The sequence below is a fragment of the Pleurodeles waltl genome, chromosome 7 (genome assembly GCF_031143425.1).
Source record: "Pleurodeles waltl isolate 20211129_DDA chromosome 7, aPleWal1.hap1.20221129, whole genome shotgun sequence".
Classification (NCBI taxonomy): Eukaryota; Metazoa; Chordata; class Amphibia; order Caudata; family Salamandridae; genus Pleurodeles; species Pleurodeles waltl.
Window position 1 is genome coordinate 1,254,434,022 of NC_090446.1, and position 18,416 is coordinate 1,254,452,437.

At 43.0% G+C, this 18,416-nt stretch overlaps 1 protein-coding gene across 1 annotated transcript in view; it reads left to right on the forward strand.

Annotated features, from left to right (window-relative positions):
* The window catches only part of GAS7 (growth arrest specific 7), a 1,110,982-nt gene that overhangs the window by 945,081 nt on the left and 147,485 nt on the right, over positions 1-18,416 (forward strand). The window contains exon 9 of the mRNA XM_069200411.1: positions 3,528-3,606. Within this exon, the coding sequence (XP_069056512.1) occupies positions 3,528-3,606 (79 nt within the window). The remainder of the gene's footprint in view (positions 1-3,527; positions 3,607-18,416) is intronic.

An 18,416-nucleotide genomic window follows, 5' to 3' on the forward strand; every position in this document is an offset into this window, starting at 1 on the left:
TGCTCCTGTTGGAAGTACATATTTTACTGAGAATGTCCGACTTCAATCTCATATGACTGAGAAATATAGTGTGAATTTACAGAAAATATGGAGCACCTTCCATAACCTCTCTGGGAAAATCATGAGAAAGCAGTTTTCTCTCAAACATGATTCATGAAATCCATGCAGGAGGCTTTTTAACAGGGCAAAATCACATTAGAACACACCACAATTCCTAAAATTACTTAGATACCATCAACAAATGATTTATACTGTAACTAAAATCTGCTATTACCCTATATACGTTCTCCTTTATGTGGCCCTCAAAAAACAAAGGTTACAGGGACATTATAGTTAGGTTTACATTTTAAACGTACTTAACCATAGAAAACCACCTGTTATAATTAGTTATCTCAAGTAACTATAGCTCGTGCCCTAAGGTAACTATAACTGGCGACCCGCTATGCACAGTTTTTTTGTCAAAAACTTTACTGCAAGTACTATATTGATATTATGAATGATGTCATCAAAGGTGTCATGAGTGCTGTAATTTGTGGGGTAATTAGCAGTGCATGGCGAGGGCACGAGTAATAGTTACCTTAGGGCACGAGTTACAGTTATTTGAGATAACTCTAACTATAACAGGTGAATTTCCATGGTTTTGTATGTTTAAAATGTGAGCCTAACAATAACGTCCCTGTAACTTGTGGTTTTGAAGTGAATTTCTATGGTTTATTTAATTCTATTTCCTAACTAAAATATCCCTGTAACCTCTGTTGTTTTCTGTGAATTTCTATGGTTGCTTTAACGTAAAGTAATTTTTATTACTATACGTTAATCCAACCACTGCCAAGCACAACTGAAGGCCGGAAGTTGTGTATATTATACGCTGGGCCTGGCTTGCAGCAAAGCCATGCACCAAACCCCTACAACAATCCAACCCACGCTGTGCACAGCCTTTGGCCATATGCAGATAAGGTTGGCTGCAAGGCCTGGCCACTGTCCAGATGCTGTGGCCAATGCCCCTGAACCACCCATCCGCATGCTCAGCATGGCATTCAGCTGTGCCTGGCAGGAGTTTGCCGCGGCCTGTCTCTCTGGGAGTGAGAGGGTGTAACTGGGTGTGAGAGTGGCTGTGTGAGTGTCTGGGTTTGAGAGTGAGTGCATCAATGTCATACTGGGTCTGTGAGTGGCTGTGTCAGTGTCTGTGTGAGTCTGAGAGTGGGTGCATGCAAGTTTCAGTGGGTCTGTGAGTGGTTGCGTGAGGGTCTGAGTGGATCTGTGAGTGGGTGCTTGAGGGTCTAAGTGGAAATGTGAGTGGGAGAAAGATTAAAAAAGGGAAATTGAGAGAGAGAAAGAGAGTGAGGTGGACAGATAGTTACTTAGGCTTTGATGAGTGATATACTTAGAATGAGATATTTCAAATGCACTACTAAATAAACAAACACACTGCCAAACAATACTAGGATTTGAACCTTCAGCCTATTGAGTGACAAAACAAGACCTTGGCCATTAGCCAAGAAGTGACTTTTTTGTTGTAGTTCCTAGGAGGTGGCCGTCCCCAGGGCTGCGGGGGGGTCATGTGGCCACTCCATTTTATTTATGTAAAGCCCCAGGGAAATGGTCGTCCCTGGGAGGCTGCGGTGGGCCGTATACCCCCTGCACTGTATTTCTTGAAATCCCCTGGGAGGTGGCAGTCCCTGGGGCTGTGCGGGCCCTTGCGGACCCCCTGCACTGTATTTCTTGAAAGCCCTGTAGAGGTGGTGGTTCCTGGGGCTGCAGGGTGGCTGCGCTGGGCTGCGCGGCCCTTCCCTAGATTTGTTTAAAGTCCCAGGGAGGTGGCGCTTCCCGGGGCTGCGGGGAGGGTGGCGGATGGCCCCCCGGCATTCAATTTCTTTAATGTTCTAGGTAGGTGGCAGTCCCTTGGGGTGCAGGAAAGCCAGGCAGCCCTCCCTTCATTAAAAATGTAAATGTTACCAGGACCTGGCCCACCCGGGGGCTTCTTAAAAACAAGCGTAGCAACCTTCACTTTTTTTTTTTTTTTTTTTTACACTTTTCCCATGCATTAGCGATGTCGTCCCCAAATCACAGCAATTTTTTTTTTAAATAAAGTATTGTTTAGCCCAGGGGGGTCCCTCTTGGACTCAAGCACCAGAGCTAACGGGTCAGGGTGATTCTACCCTGGTCCCTTGTCTTATTTGGTTAATCTTTTTTCTGGGACTTGACTGAAGCCGAAGATGGCTGGCAATATTTCCTGCTTGATGTGTTGGCAGCCAATCAGAGCTCTGCATTTCCCTGCACAAGTTAGTTATTATTTGGGAAGTCATCGTGATCACAGATATACACATTTGGATTTCCTTTAATATCTCAAAAACTACTGAATACATTTACACCAAATAACTGAAAGCACAATCTGCGTACCAACAGCTACCTTTTTGTCAAATTTGGTGTAATTCCATGTAGTGGTTCGGATTGTAGTCATGTCTAAAAATTCTTATGGAAATTGCATTGTGGTAAAAGCATTTTGGGACCCCCCCTTTTTCTCTGCCCCCACTTGATGAATCACCCTGAAACTTTCAACACAGCACTGTACTGACTGTCCTACTACTTTTGAAAATGTTGTGGAGATTCCTCAAGCAGCGCCACATTTATTAGAAAAACAGAAAACGCTTTTCCTGTGGAAACTATGTCCTTACTATAACTCCACACTGGCGACCGCCAGTAGGTGACATATATATGTATACATATTCTCCATCTGAGCAGCTACAGCAGGAATCCAGTAATGTTTCACTGCACCAGCATAACACTGGTGGTATAGCCTTCCTATAACCTCTTAAGGTTGACAAAAGGCTGCAGTGCAACTCCTTGAATGTTTCATTGTCAATCACCTTTCCAATTGGGCCTGATTATGATCTTGGCAGATGGGGTTACTCCGTCACAAACTCGACAGATATCCCATCCACTGTATTATGATTACATTATTTCCTATATGGATCGTAATACAGCACGAAGATCTTTGTTTTTTGTAGGTGGCATCTGTGCTTGGATTATATCTTCGGCGTTAACACAGCTTCTATTAATGTCAGTGTTGTGATGCTAAACGAAATATGTTTAGATCTGACTAAGGATGTTTTTCTTTGTATTTAGGGCATAGTTTTAGACCTAGATTGACAGAGGGTTAAGTCTGACTCCTTCAAGTGACCTCGCAATGCCCTTTAATTTCAAGGCAGTAGTAGAGGAAGGAATTTAAAAGTTTCCTCACCTAGCTAACTTTTCTTTTAGTTTACTTGCACTTTATCAGCACTTACAGTGTAGCACTTGCCATGCTACACCATCACGTATAAAGCAGCATGATAAAGCTATTAAAACCTTTCTGAATTGCAAATTTGTCCTGAATTCTTTTTATCCAGTGTCGTCACTGCAGGTTATGCCTAGGACTAGCCGAATGTTATGTCTTAGATATGGCTAATATGTTTATTATGAGAAATGTATGTGAAAAGGCTTTTTAGACCTACAATCTCATTAGTGTTCTTGTTTTATTTTTATAGAACCTTAGGCGAGGCGTGGGCACAAGTTAAGAAAAGTCTTGCAGATGAGGCAGACGTGCATCTTAAATTTTCCTCCAAGGTAATAAATATGATCTTCTAGCACTTAACTATTAAGAGTTTTCCACCATGCGTATTACTGTGCCCATGTTTTTCTGTAACTGTGTATAATTAGTATTCTCATACTCATTTATTTTACTTACTCTTTCAAAGTACACATGAAGAGAAACCGTATGCAAAAAACTAGATATTAGAAAAAAGTTAGAATCAGTAAATACTAGTGCAATGCACCGATGCCTGAGTAGTATTCAAAACAACATATACAATGATAATTTGTTTAAGTAAGAAGGCAGCAATTTTCAATAAATACCCTTCCCATTCATAGAGTTGAGTGCCCTTGGTTGCTTCAAGCCAGAACTTCATCATCATTCATGTGAGTGATAAATTCTGGCACAGGGGTTATTTTTTATTATCCTTAAAATAGGGGATATTTATATGGAATGCTTGAATTTCAAGTAGGAATAGGCAGGTAGTGATGCCGGATTTCTGGTGGCACATGGGATAGTGTATATTTAGGTTAGGGGCTGTCCCTGGGTCTTAAGTGCTAGAAGATGACCTATGGGTGTTGTAAATTAGAGAATAATCAGGTGGATGGGTAGATGGGGAATATCAGGTGTTGTTAGATAAGGAGAGTCATGAATTCATGTAGAAAGTCAGTTTGAGATTCTGTGGAGGGGAGGGGGGTTATTCCAGCGGGTGTGTGCAAGAAGGTCACCCTTCAGAACCTCTGTGTAGTGAACAATTATGAGATGCTCTGCAATGTCATCTGGCTTCTTGCTGTTGATAGTATTAGGATTACTTATCCATGTGAGGGATGCATCAGGCAATGCTCTCAGAAACACCATAACCCTGGGGAAGTAGGAGTTGGGACCTTGGTATCACCATAAATCACTGAAAGCATACTTTGAAACTTTATTTGAGATCAGCTTGGTGTAGTGGTGACTGGTCCATACTGTACGTGTCTTAATGTGTCTTGGTATCCAAGCATTGAGTGGACCTAACTGGAGCTAAGAGTGCTGTGGATTTTACACTGATTAAAGAACTTCCCTCCTACCCAAGTGGCTTCTATCTCCTACGCACATAGAGGCATCCCCGTTGGTCAGCTTGGCTGAGCCCTAGTCCTAACTCAAGGATCATTTTTGTTTTTAGAAATATTGAGTAATGTGCTGGCTACTATTGAAGCATTTAGTTCTGCTAGGGCATGAACTATGGCAGCAAGCTAATGTATGTACATAAAATGAATTTTGTGGAAAGAAAGGGAACTTGTAAATATGTCAACATAATTTAGCTTAAATTAAAATATGTGGTTTTGAAAACATGAGAATCAAGTGATAAAGTCTGTCATAGTCCTATACAGTGGTGTAGAAATAAATCCAGCTAACACATACAAAATAAGAGATTTTTTGACTGCAGGTTAGCCTCACTTGAAAAACATACCAAAAGTACATGTAGCATCCCTTTTTATTACTGTGAGTTAGGGCTCTAGATGAACCAACAATGGAACCTGTATTATTTCTTTGAAGTTAAGATGTGAGTATATATAACCATCTACCCACTCACACAATATGCACAATGGACGTTTCAAACTTCACCCTTGTCGAAGGGCATGTCATAAGATATTTCAACTAAGCATTTATAAGATGTGTTACATTCTTATGTTTTACATGTTTTTATTGTGATTTTGCTCCAATACAGCTGTGGGCTGGTCAGAGAAACGAATTACAACCTTCAGCTGGGCCTACCGGTGCTAGCCTACCATCCACTGCCAATTTAGTATCCATATACAGTAGGAGGTTTAAGAAAAGGATGTTGATGATCTAAGGGCTGAAACTGAACTAAACCTTTATACTTTGCACCTTCCTAAAGTCTGCTTCTCCACGCACCACAGCAGACTTCTGCTCTATTGCTCATGGACTGTTATGGAATACCCTCCTGGTGCAAGGTTGCAGATGCTATGGCAGAAGGTAGCTCACACCGGTAGGATCATTTTTATCATCCTGATCAGGACAGGTTCGCACCAGTGAGCTGTCCACAATCAAAAGTCATGTCTGGTAGAACTTGATTGACTTTACATTGATATTGGGACATTGAGGCACTGTTTTAGAGTTTCTGACCAATGACATGATATCCTGTCCTCTTTGAGTATACCATCTGGACCCAGTCCAAGAAAAATGAATCCCTGCTTCACATATTTAGGAAATACCAGGATATTCTATAGGGAACTTTGGCCTAAATTTCACCCTATAATGAATTGTCATAGCACTAATGCAGATGGTTGTTTGACAGGTGGCACATGACTTTGGTGCCTTTGCCTGCTGTGGGAGCCTACAATCGAAGATGAGGACTCCACCTTGAGTCTGGACGTGTTGTGAGCAAAGAGGGGCTAGAGTGGAGGAGAGGTGGAGCAACCTACCTTGTCACTGTTTGTAGAAACTTCAAGTTCAGGGGACCTCTGAGATTTAAGATGCTAACCACATAAGAGATGCTCCTTGGCTTTCAGAGAGGATATTCAAATCACTAGTATGTAACTTTGACCACACCTTACCAGATGCATCCTTTGTCTTTGACCTGCTGGACTGAGTTTTCTCCAAAAGAATTCCCAGTTCTAAAGGTAAAGTCATTGACTGGCCCAGTCATGTACGTAATGTCTTTGCTTGCTCCCTAGAGCCCAGAAATACTTTTTACATGGTCATGTTTTTGAGTATTTTAGCCCATTCATTATACCACCAATTGATTAATTTCAATTCTTTCACATTGGAATGTATTGAGTACCTTATCCAATTTTCTTCATTTCTGTGGCATTTTGCTTATTTATATTGCTCTGATTTCAAGTCAACTTGCTTTGGATCTTAATGGTCCTCATTTGCTTTAACTATAATGTGTGGTTGAGATTTACCTCACAATATATATTGTATACATTGTTCAAAAGTGTCGTCTTGCTGCTCAGGCCAAACTATAAAGGTGAGCCCAGAATACCTTTGAACAACTGTTTACTAATATGATCCCTTTGTTTAGGCAGTGAAGGAGCTCAGTGCAGTTCTTCCAATTGGATTTTGATGGTGTTGGTCTCAAATAATTTATTAAAATGTACTCTATTTTTCTAAATTGGTTTGGGATTTTTATTGTGTTCATTGTATTGCCGTTTGTGTATGGCATAAATACTTAACCCATTGCCTCTAAGTCTAGACTGACTGCTTTTTGTGCCAGGCTACTCAGGGTTAAGCACAGGTTAAATTAGTGACTTTTTGTGGTTCACCATGCAAGGGATTGTGGTTGTTGCTTGACCAGGCTCACAACCGGACAACCAACAACCCAATTTCTCTCAGCGATTATTTATGTCATTTGTGAAATCAAGTTGTCTATTACAGGTGAAGTCATAAGCATTGCATTTGCTGCGAAAGTTCTGGTTTACATGGCTTTTGTTTGATTTGTGGTTTGTGGTACTAACTATACCAGAATTCCAAGAAACAAGTTCACCGCCGTTATAACTGAAGTCGCTTACTGGGTCAAAGCCATATGTCTCAAGCTCAACACAGACAAGACAGAAGTTGTGCTATTCAGCAAGAAAACCTCACCATGCGACTCAAAACTGGTAGTTGGCTGAACTCAGACCCACACCCAACACCCACACCTGGAACCTCAGAATAATCATCAACCGCAAACTTGACATGGTCTCACAAGACAACACCATCACTGAATCCTGCTGCCATACTCTGACAACTCTGAGGAAGATCTTTAAATGGCACCCAAGCAAAACTAGAAGATCATTTGTATGTATTATAGATATATAGAAGGTATATTAGAAGTTTGCCTCTACAACTAGGTTAATGATCATGTTGACTCTTGAGAGTATAAAATAGGTACATTTACCAGTATGATTCAAAAATTAAATTTGCAACACATGCAGCAACGGACCTACCCTTTGATTCAACCAGGGACAACACAAATAGGGAACATACATATCACTTACAAGGAATTGAGGTTTTATTAACTGTAAATATAATGTCACATTGAAACAATACCAATTTAGCAAATTAAGAAGAGGAGCCGAGAGCACATAAAGAGCCCGATACATGTAACATCCGTTGAAACTACACACAAACACACACACCCCTTGCTATCAAAGTAAAAATGGTTACATAATAAAATTAAACAAAAGTCTGTATTTTACAATATGTATAGGCATATGCAGTAATTTTCAACTAATATTTGCTAAACTTTATATACACAAAGATTAGAACATGTAAATGTATTAGATATGTAAAGCACTTTCTCTCTTTAGCGGAAGGTGTCTGTAAATATGGAATAATGAGGTTTAAACCTCTCCCATCCAACATATCCCTTTAAAGGAGAAAATTACATTGTAGCAGCTAGGAGTAACCTAAATGCATCTGAGTAAAAAGTCCTATTAAATAAGGTAGGAAACTGGTTAATGGAAATACAAATGTAACGTGTAGCAAAGGCAATTTAAACGTTCCAACGAACGCTAAGGGAGTGCTTATGACATGAGACCGTGAACCCTTCACTGAATAGTTGAAGAAAGTTATGAAATAAAAAATCCCGCAAAAGAGAAATGCATCTAATATATGGCACTGAATCATGAGACAGAAAATTCTGTTATCAATTGCCTGCTGCAGGGTTGTAAGTCACGATGATAATTGAAGTGCTGTGAGATATGGGATCAATAGTCTTTTCTTCAGTTTTCACAACAAATATTGGTCAAAGGGATGCCTGCGAAGAAGGAAAGAAATTCAGGCTTGGAATGTAGAAGTATTTGTCATTCTTTCATCTTCATTGGAAAACCGTAGAGCCAACTGAGGCCTGAAGCGGATGAACATTAATCCTTGTTCTAAAGTCATGGGCAAAGTGCAGCTCTCCAAAGAAAAGACCTCTTTAAACCCACACCCATGAGGTTTAATTTCACCCGTTGCAGGCTGAAAGGAGCAATATGGTAATGGACTAGTCTGAAATGATTTGCTTTGCTTTGGCTTCTTTGCCACAGGGACCCTGTAGAACCGGCACCAAAGTTGACATAGGTGCAGGCCAAACACCGAGTCTGTGCCTACAGGAATGCAAAAAGCAAAGAAAATCAACAGTGCACACACACAGAATCTCGAACACAGCCTCTCCTATCTTTGTAAAAGGGAGTGCCAAGACAAATAGTGAATGTTGAAAGCCAAAAGTTACTAAACCTCACAGACAGGTGCGGGCCATGTAACACATTACATGAAAGGTCCCATGCAGCAGTGACATGAAACAGGCACCAGGGCCGGACTTGGCACCCAAAGCAGCCCTGGCAACTTTGTCGTGCCAGCCCCCCGGGGTAGTGGGGAGCATCTGCAAGTATGAAGCACTGCTGCTTTTGGTACTTGGGGCGATATCGCGGCTGCGGTAACAGCAAGCATTTGCTATGAGTCTTGCATTTGCACCACTTAGATCTATTGGCGTTGTAAATTCCTAACTGGAATTTTCTTGCCACATAAATTGAAAATGAAAAGTAAAACATTAGTGGACATAAGCGAGCCGATTCAAAGCGCCAAGGCCACCATGAGCATAAGCGCGAAGGAGACACAAAAGGAAAAAGAAGTTTGCTCACAGTCGAACATATAGGCAAACGTGCAATTATCCATGTAACAAGGTGAGTCTGCAAGGCGGTAATAAAACATCCCCAAGGAGGGGTAAACATAAAGCATTTAGCAATGATAACAAAGGATTTTTGAAAAGGTAAGCCTACGAATGAGTGAGTGTAGGAAAGTACCATCTTGCCTGGCATGTTACCCCCATATTTCACTGTAAATATGTTGTTTTAGTTATATGTGTCACTGGGACCCTGCCTGAGAGGGCCCCAGTGCTCTTAAGTATGCCCTGTATTTGTTACCTGTGTGATGACTAACTGTCTCACTGAGGCTCTGCTAACCAGAACCTCAGTGGTTATGCTCTCTCATTTCTTTCCAAATTGTCACTAACAGGCTAGTGACCATTTTCACCAATTTACATTGGCATACTGGAACACCCTTCTAATTCCCTAGTATATGGTACTGAGGTACCCAGGGTATTGGGGTTCCAGGAGATCCCTATGGGCTGCAGCATTTCTTTTGCTACCCATAGGGAGCTCTGACAATTCTTACACAGGCCTGCCACTGCAGCCTGAGTGAAATAACGTCCACGTTATTTCACAGCCATTTACCACTGCACTTAAGTAACTTATAAGTCACCTATATGTCTAACCTTTACCTGGTAAAGGTTGGGTGCTAAGTTACTTAGTGTGTGGGCACCCTGGCACTAGCCAAGGTGCCCCCACATTGTTCAGGGCAAATTCCCCAGACTTTGTGAGTGCGGGGACACCATTACACGTGTGCACTATACATAGGTCACTACCTATGTAGAGCTTCACAATGGTAACTCCGAACATGGCCATGTAACATGTCTAAGATCATGGAATTGCCCCCAAAATGCCATCCTGGCATTGGTGAGACAATCCCATGATCCCACGGGTCTCTAGCACAGACCCGGGTACTGCCAAACTGCCTTTCCCGGGGTTTCACTGCAGCTGCTGCTGCTGCCAACCCCTCAGACAGGTTTCTGCCCTCCTGGGGTCCAGCCAGGCCTGGCCCAGGAAGGCAGAACAAAGGACTTCCTCAGAGAGAGGGTGTTACAACCTCTCCCTTTGGAAAAAGGTGTCAGGGCTTGGGAGGAGTAGCCTCCCCCAGTCTCTGGAAATGCTTTGATGGGCACAGATGGTGCCCATCTCTGCATAAGCCAGTCTACACCGGTTCAGGGATCCCCCAGCCCTGCTCTGGCACGAAACTGGACAAAGGGAAGGGGAGTGACCACTCCCCTGACCTGCACCTCCCCTGGGAGGTGCCCAGAGCTCCTCCAGTGTGCTCCAGACCTCTGTCATCTTGGAAACAGAGGTGCTGCTGGCACACTGGACTGCTCTGAGTGGCCAGGGCCAGCAGGTGACGTCAGAGACTCCTTCTGATAGGCTCTTACCTGTGTTGCTAGCCTATCCACCTTCCTAAGTAGCCAAACCTCCTTTTCTGGCTATTTAGGGTCTCTGCTTTGGGGAATTCTTTAGATAACGAATGTAAGAGCTCATCAGAGTTCCTCTGCATCTCTCTCTTCACCTTCTACCAAGGAACCGACTGCTGACCGCGCTGGAAGCCTGCAAAACTGCAACAAAGTAGCAAAGACGACTACTGCAACCTTGTATCGCTGATCCTGCCGCCTTCTCTACTGTTTTCCTAGTGGTGCATGCTGTGGGGGTAGTCTGCCTCCTCTCTGCACTAGAAGCTCCGAAGAAATCTCCCTTGGGTCGACGGAATCTTCCCCCTGCAACCGCAGGCACCAAAAGACTGCATCACCGGTCCTCTGGGTCCCCTCTCAGCACGACGAGCGTGGACCCTGGAACTCAGCAACTCTGTCCAAGTGACTCCCACAGTCCAGTGACTCTTCAGTCCAAGTTTGGTGGAGGTAAGTCCTTGCCTCCCCACGCCAGACTGCATTGCTGGGTACCGCGTGATTTGCAGCTGATCCGGCTCCTGTGCACTCTTGCAGGATTTCCTTGCACAGCCAAGCCTGGGTCCCCGACACTCTAACCTGCAGTGCACGACCTCCTGAGTTGTACTCTGGCGTCGTGGGACCTTCTTTCGTGACTTTGGGTGAGCTCCGGTTCACTCTTCTTTGTAGTGCCTTTTCCGGCACTTCTGCGGATGCTGCCTGCTCCTGAGTGGGCTCCTTGTCTTGCTGGGTGCCCCCTCTGTCTTCTCACGCAATTGGCGATATCCTGGTCCCTCCTGGGCCACAGCAGCATCCAAAAACCCTAACCGCGACCCTTGCAGGTAGCAAGGCTTGTTTGCAGTCTTTCTGCGTGGGAACACCTCTGCAAGCTTCTTCACGACGTGGGACATCCATCCTCCAAAGGGGAAGTTCCTAGTCCTCTTCTTTCTTGCAGAATCCACAGCTTCTACCATCCGGTCGCAGTTTCTTTGCACCCACAGCTGGCATTTCCTGGGCATCTGCCCACTCCCGACTTGATCGTGACTTTTGGACTTGGTCCTCTTGTTCCACAGGTACTCTCATCTGGAAATCCATTGTTGTTGTATTGCTGGTGTTGGTCTTCCTTGCAGAATTCCCCTATCACGACTTCTGTGCTCTCTGGGGAACTTAGGTGCACTTGGCACTTACTTTTCAGGGTCTTGGGGTGGGCTATTTTTCTAACCCTCACCGTTTTCTTACAGTCCCAGCGACCCTCTACAAGCTCACATAGGTTTGGGGTCCATACGTTATTCGCATTCCACTTTTGGAGTATATGGTTTGTGTTGCCCCTATACCTATGTGCTCCCATTGCAATCTATTGTGACTATACATTGCTTGCACTGTTTTCTATTGCTATTACTGCATATTTTTGGTATTGTGTACATATATCTTGTGTATATTTGCTATCCTCATACTGAGGGTACTCACTGAGATACTTTTGGCATATTGTCATAAAAATAAAGTACCTTTATTTTTAGTATATCTGTGTATTGTGTTTTCTTATGATATTGTGCATATGACACCATTGGTATAGTGGGAGCTTTACATGTCTCCTAGTTCAGCCTAAGCTGCTCTGCTAAGCTACCATTTTCTATCAGCCTAAGCTGCTAGACACCTCTTCTACACTAATAAGGGATAACTGGACCTGGTACAGAGTGTAAGTACCCCTTGGTATCACTACAAACCAGACCAGCCTCCTACAGTGAGTTTGATGGGCTTGCGGTGGGCATAGTTAAAAGCCCACAATACTGACAGTAGGTTGAAGCGCTTACATGCTCGACCTAAAAATCAGCCCTCACTATTGTTAAACTGTCCCGACCCTTCCAGCGTCCCAGGAGATGCTTGATGCCCGCTACAGCCAGTCCGGCCCTGACAGGCACCAATGGTACCTTCTTAGAGGAAGGATATTGCCAGTCAAGTCTCCACCTCGAGATGTTGATACATCAAGAGAGCAAATCACATATTCTGCCTACCCAAAGGACTACTGCCCAATAGCAAAGTTTTTGTCTGATGGCAGATTTGGTGCAGAAGGCACAGTTTAGTCTTTAAACCATGGTGTACCCTTAGTAGATTTAACAAAAGAATGAGAGCAGCAATCAAAGATGACGTTGTACGAAGAATAGCTATACACCCAAGTACATACCGGGGCAAATATATCTGTATGTTTATTGTCTTTGTGCCAGTCAATGTTTGTTTGTGAGCATGTGTACATGGGCTTTGTCTGGCATCTCACTGACAGGTTACCATTCCTCACTATCTGATGGGCTGCAATTCCTCATGTCTCCCTTGCCAAGCAGATGCCTATGATTAGTCCACTTTTTGGAAAGATCCTTAAATTTGCAAGAATCCTGCTGTGGTTCCCTCGCTCTTTCCCTTTCCTGTCCTTTACACTGTCCTACTACATGAAACACTTTGGTGTGTCCTTGAAGCAGCATAAATCAATGTAAATGAAACAGCATTACATAACATGCCTCTCAGTCTGTGTTAATGAGGGACAGCATATCATATGGCTGGGTGTATGGGTGACTATGACCGTGAATATTTGGTGGTCTATCAGTGTAGGTAGCTTTATGTGTGTTGAACTGTGTGTACATGAATATCTGTAGGTGTGTAGCTTTGGATTTTCATGTATGTGTCATCCGTCAATGTGTGTTTGAAAGGTGTGGATATGTGCAGGTGTCATAGTCTCGCCCCATAATTCCCCCCAACATCTGAGCTGCAGGAGCCAGATTCCTAACTCTGTGGTACAACAACTTAGTTCAGTGTACCAACACGAAATAGAAATCTAAGAGGACTGTGGCCCACATAAAGCCCACTAAGCAAACCTGTGCCATTTTCTATTCACGATTAGTCCCTCTAGATGATTACAGGAACCCAGTGGAGCTCCAAACTCTCTTTTGTAAATGAATAAAATACTCAAAAAAGTACTAAAAGGCAGGGGATAAATGTTTAAAATTATAATTTCTGAAACTCAATTCCAATGCGTAAAATATGAACGGTATCCACACAGAGTGCAGAAATAAATGTAGTAATGCATGACAATATAAACATGGTTAGCAAGTTCCTAACATCTTAAAACCTTATTGCTATTTCTAAGCATTTAGTACAGCACTTCTAAGCTTTATAGTAGCAGAAGCAGAAAAAAGCAGGCCCATGAACACAAGTTTTAAGAGATGGATCACACAGCATACGTGTGCTCAGAAAGAAATACCTGTATTCGTGCCTGATCAGCAGTGCCAGGCTGAAGGCCACTTCTCTGCTCTGCTCTCAGAGCCCAGAGTAACTCTCAAATGGGGCTGACTTGTAGCAGCAAACCAGCGTGTCCTGTGGCCTCGTAGTTTCATCGCAAAGCCTCTGCAATTAATGGTCTGATACTGGAGATTGTATAGTATCTGATTGCTGATTTTATCTTATGTTTATGCTTGCCCACACTAAAGTCCCGACAAGACAAAATAAGCATAAGAATGATTAAATGTGTCGTCTCAATTCACATGTAGACATTTTAGCTTCCACTATAAGCTTTCATATTAACATGTCAGCAACCATCATGTAAACAACAAAATATGTCAGTCTAGATAGGAGACTGGCATGATGCTAACACTTCTCTCTGTGTCTAAACTTCACATCCTATTATAGAAAGAGATAGAAGAGTTTGCAAGCACAAACATGATAAAAATAGAAAATATTTAAATGGACCATAAAACAGTGTTCATGACACAGGCATTAACAACCTGCCATGTCAGTGATAGTCTATATTTAGCCCAGTATTGCTTACATTGGGCAAAGGTGCTGTGTATTTGTGTATGTGTGTATGATTTTCCCTTTCTAAGTTCTGTTTCTCCTTTCTGACTCATCTCCCTCCTCCTCCACTATCCTTAGATTATTTTTTCTTCTCTTTGAAGTTGTCACTGCTAAGGCAGTGCTGATGCTCTCAGTCAACATGCAGTATGTATGTCTTTGATCTCCAGTCCGTTTTTCTGCTCTTTATAGCTCCACCAATAGTATGCTTTTTTTCTTCTTCTGTGATCTGCTGTATTCCATGAAACAACGCTGACTGTGGGTGGAAGCATGCTTTCTGCCTCAAGGTCCCCAGGCACCTCCATTAAAGAAGCTTCTGACACACAGCTTTAGTATTTGAGATGCCGAGAGGAGCATATCCGCAAGACTTCAGCGTAGCGCCCGCTGTCGGGGCATTTTATAAAAATCTTCAATCCATAAACAAGAAAAACATTTGCACAAGAAGTGGATTGGGTTTACGGGGATAATGATTCACCTCAAAAAACGAATAATGGTAACAGACATATGAAGTAAGCGTCATGGACTTATTTGTATTGGGTTCTTTTTATTTTAGATTCTGTCGCCCAGGACGGACCAATGGCGTTGCTTGCCTACTGTCGTGCTTTAATACAAGTGAATAGGCGCATCTTCTATGAATGTGCGGGGTGATTATAAATGTTACCCTTTCTTTGCACACTCTTCCGTTCAGTTTATTGAATACTATTGCGAGTTCTCTCTTTAGATTGCAAAAGGCCATCGCATGTCTGTGAAATGTCAAACAGGGCAGCCTACAGTGACAACATATGACATGCTTCAGTGCACAAAATAAATGAGCGCAGGATTCCTTGCTGTGCGCAGGGCATTCGAAAGCCTCGTGGTGGCTCCGACTGAGCGGAAAACCAATGAGCTCTTGAAGAAAATGATGGAGTCGTACGTGCGGGCCACATTTCAGTGCTGCGTTCAATTTCCAATATCGCACGCTCACAGCTAGCTGGCTCCATAGTTAGCTAAAGTAGGTGTGAAGATGCATAAAATAAATTTTGGACGCATTTCAAATAGACATTTCTTTGAGTTGCCCAGTACAGTGGTTAGTTTTTGTGTTCCTAAGTAGACTACATTTGGAGGCATGAAGGTGTAAGACCTGGAATCCTTAGGGCGATCTTACCCCATACTTTTTGCCTTTTCACTTCCTGTTTTTGCTGTGTCTTTTTATTGGTCTTAGGACTCTGAGCCCTTTACCACAGCTAGCAAGTGCTAAAGTGCATGTGCTTCTCCCTTACAACATGGTAACATTGGTGTATCCACAATAGGCATATTTAATTTACTTATGAGTCCCTTGTAAAGTAGTATACCATGTACCCAGGGATTGTACATTAAATGCTATCAGTAGACCTGCAGCGCTGTCTGTGCCACCCACACCAGTAGCCTTTCAAACTTGTCTCACGCCTGCCACTGCAAGACCTGTCTCTGCAGTTTTACTGCCACTTCAACTTTGCATTTAAAACCTCTTTTCAAGCCGTAAACTCTACTTTTATTACATATAAGTAGGCCCTAGGTTTCCCATAGGGCAGGATGCCATGTAGGTAAAAAGCAGGACGTGTACTTTTAAGTTTTACATGTGCTGGTAGTGAAAAACTCCCAAAGTTGTTTTTCACTACTGTGAGGCTTACTTCTCTCATAGGCCAGCATTGGGAATTCCTTCCTATACTGTTATGCTTGAATGCCTGATCGGAAAGGAGTAGCTACATCATGTCTCACGTCATTGGAATGGTAATGATAAATCCCATTTACTGGTAAAGTCGGATCTAATTACAATTTTAGAAGTGTCACTTTAAGAAAGTGAGCAATTCTCTGCCCCTACTGTTCGGTGTGCCTTGCAGCCTATCTCTAATACACATCTGGAGTAGGTGAAAGTTGCACTTTGTGCATTCCCTCTAGACATCCACAAACACAGGAAGGATGGGTGTGACAAAGGACTCATCTGCATTAAACTGCATTCTGATGGGCCCTACTGGGCTGGAAGGGTGGAGGGGAGCTCATATTTATTCTCCAATACAGATGCTCTTGTCCCCACACACAGGGGTGATTACCCCCTGCTGATAATCTGGAGCCAGGACTGGGATGCAAGGGGGTCGGGACACTTCAAGGAGCTGCTTTGAAGTCACCCTCACTTCAAAGGCATTTTTGGTACAAGTACTGGGGCTTTGACCCTAGCAAATCAGATCACTACTGGACCTGGGAAGAAATCTGCTGGAGTAAAGACTACTGTGCTGTAAGGATTGTCACTTTGCCTTGACTGACTGTTCAAAGGAACTGCTTCTCTGCGTTGCTGAGCTGCCCTGCTGCCTCCTGATCTCTGCCCTGCTGAGGAAAAGGACCGGATCCATCTTGCTGAACCCAGAGTGACTACAAGGGCTCGCTGGCTTGCCTCCTGTTCTTCAGCATTCTCTGGACATCAAAGACTGCTGGCTATTCTCCTGGTGCTCCTGGACTCTGCCATCTATGAGTCCTACCCTTGCCTGAGGTGCCCCTCCAGTCGTGGGCCTCAGAAGCGGGTGCTGTACTTGAATTTTGCAAAAACTTTCATAACGCCTCGAGTGCATGTGTGAAATTCAACTGGATGGCTCCTTCAACGCAGAGGTTTTTCAGCGACAGCGGATTCAAAGCCTTCAGGCCTAACAACAATGCTCTGCATAGCTCGACTAAGACTCATCGCATTCACTTCAGTAGAGTTCGACGTGGGCCCAACTGCAAGGATCAGAACTGACACATCATGCCCTTGACGTTGACCCTTTGCTCCACCAAAGGTACTGTTTCAGCAGACCCTGTGTGGGTTCTGTAGCCAGCCTACCCCCAATCGCGGTCGCCCTGAAATTTGAATCTGCAGCGGTCCCTCGTGACCTCAAGTAACCTTTTGACCGCTGGTGACTTCCAAGCACTATTTTTAGTTCCATCTTTAAAAATGCATATCTTGACTTGTAGTGATTGGACTATTGTGGTTTTGGTCTTGTGTTACTCCAATAAATATTCTCTATTTTTCTAAACCTGTGTCAAGTCTTTTTGTGGTGTTTTCATTGTGTTACTATGGGTATATAGCACAAATACTTTACACATTGCTTCTTAGGTTAAGCCTGACTACTCTGTGCCATGCTGTCAGAGGTTTAGCACAGGTTAATTTAGGATGGGTATCTGACTTACCCTAACTAGGATTGTAGTCCCTACTTGGACAGGGTGCATACCTCTGTTAACTAGAGACCACATTTCAAACAGAAGGCACTTCTGAGTAAGGAAAACTGATAATACTACCTTTCTCTCTACGTTTTGGTTTTACTTTATGTACGTGAACAGCAATAATACTAAGAAAATAATTTAAATACCAGATTTCTCACAGTCCACATAGGCAGATTATTATTTAGCGCAAGGTTTCATATGTAAGTTTACAAAACCTGCCTTTTCTCCTTTGTCACACCAGATTTTTCACCTTTTTTACCAATCCTATTTTTGCTGCTTCATGCCTTTCTGCAGTGGCACTATTCATTGACGCAGTGCATGTGCTATGCCCTTAAACATTTCCTGTACACTTTCCAGTGCAATTGATTTTATACATTTGTTGTATGTCATATGTGGGCTTCAGTGTGTATTTTAAGCTCCCACATGTATGGCAATAAATATGTGGTTTCATGAAGCACCATTGGGTGCCCTGCAGCTTAAAAGCACAGCAGCAACACTGATAAGGAAACTTGAGAGTGCCATGTAGGGAAACCTAGTTTAATGTCACTGCTACAAACTGTTTTTGCTATATGATGACAAGGCCTATTTTTTTCAATACATTATTTGTATTTAGAGCAGGGGTCGCCAACCTTTTCTGTAGTAAAAGCTACCATGTTCAATAAAATCATCCATTGCTATGAATATTATTAGAATTTTAATACTGACCACATCAGACAAGTTTACATGTTTGTTTTAAATATATACTTTTTAGTTTTTGTAGGCTGGGCTGCACACAGGAGAGCTACT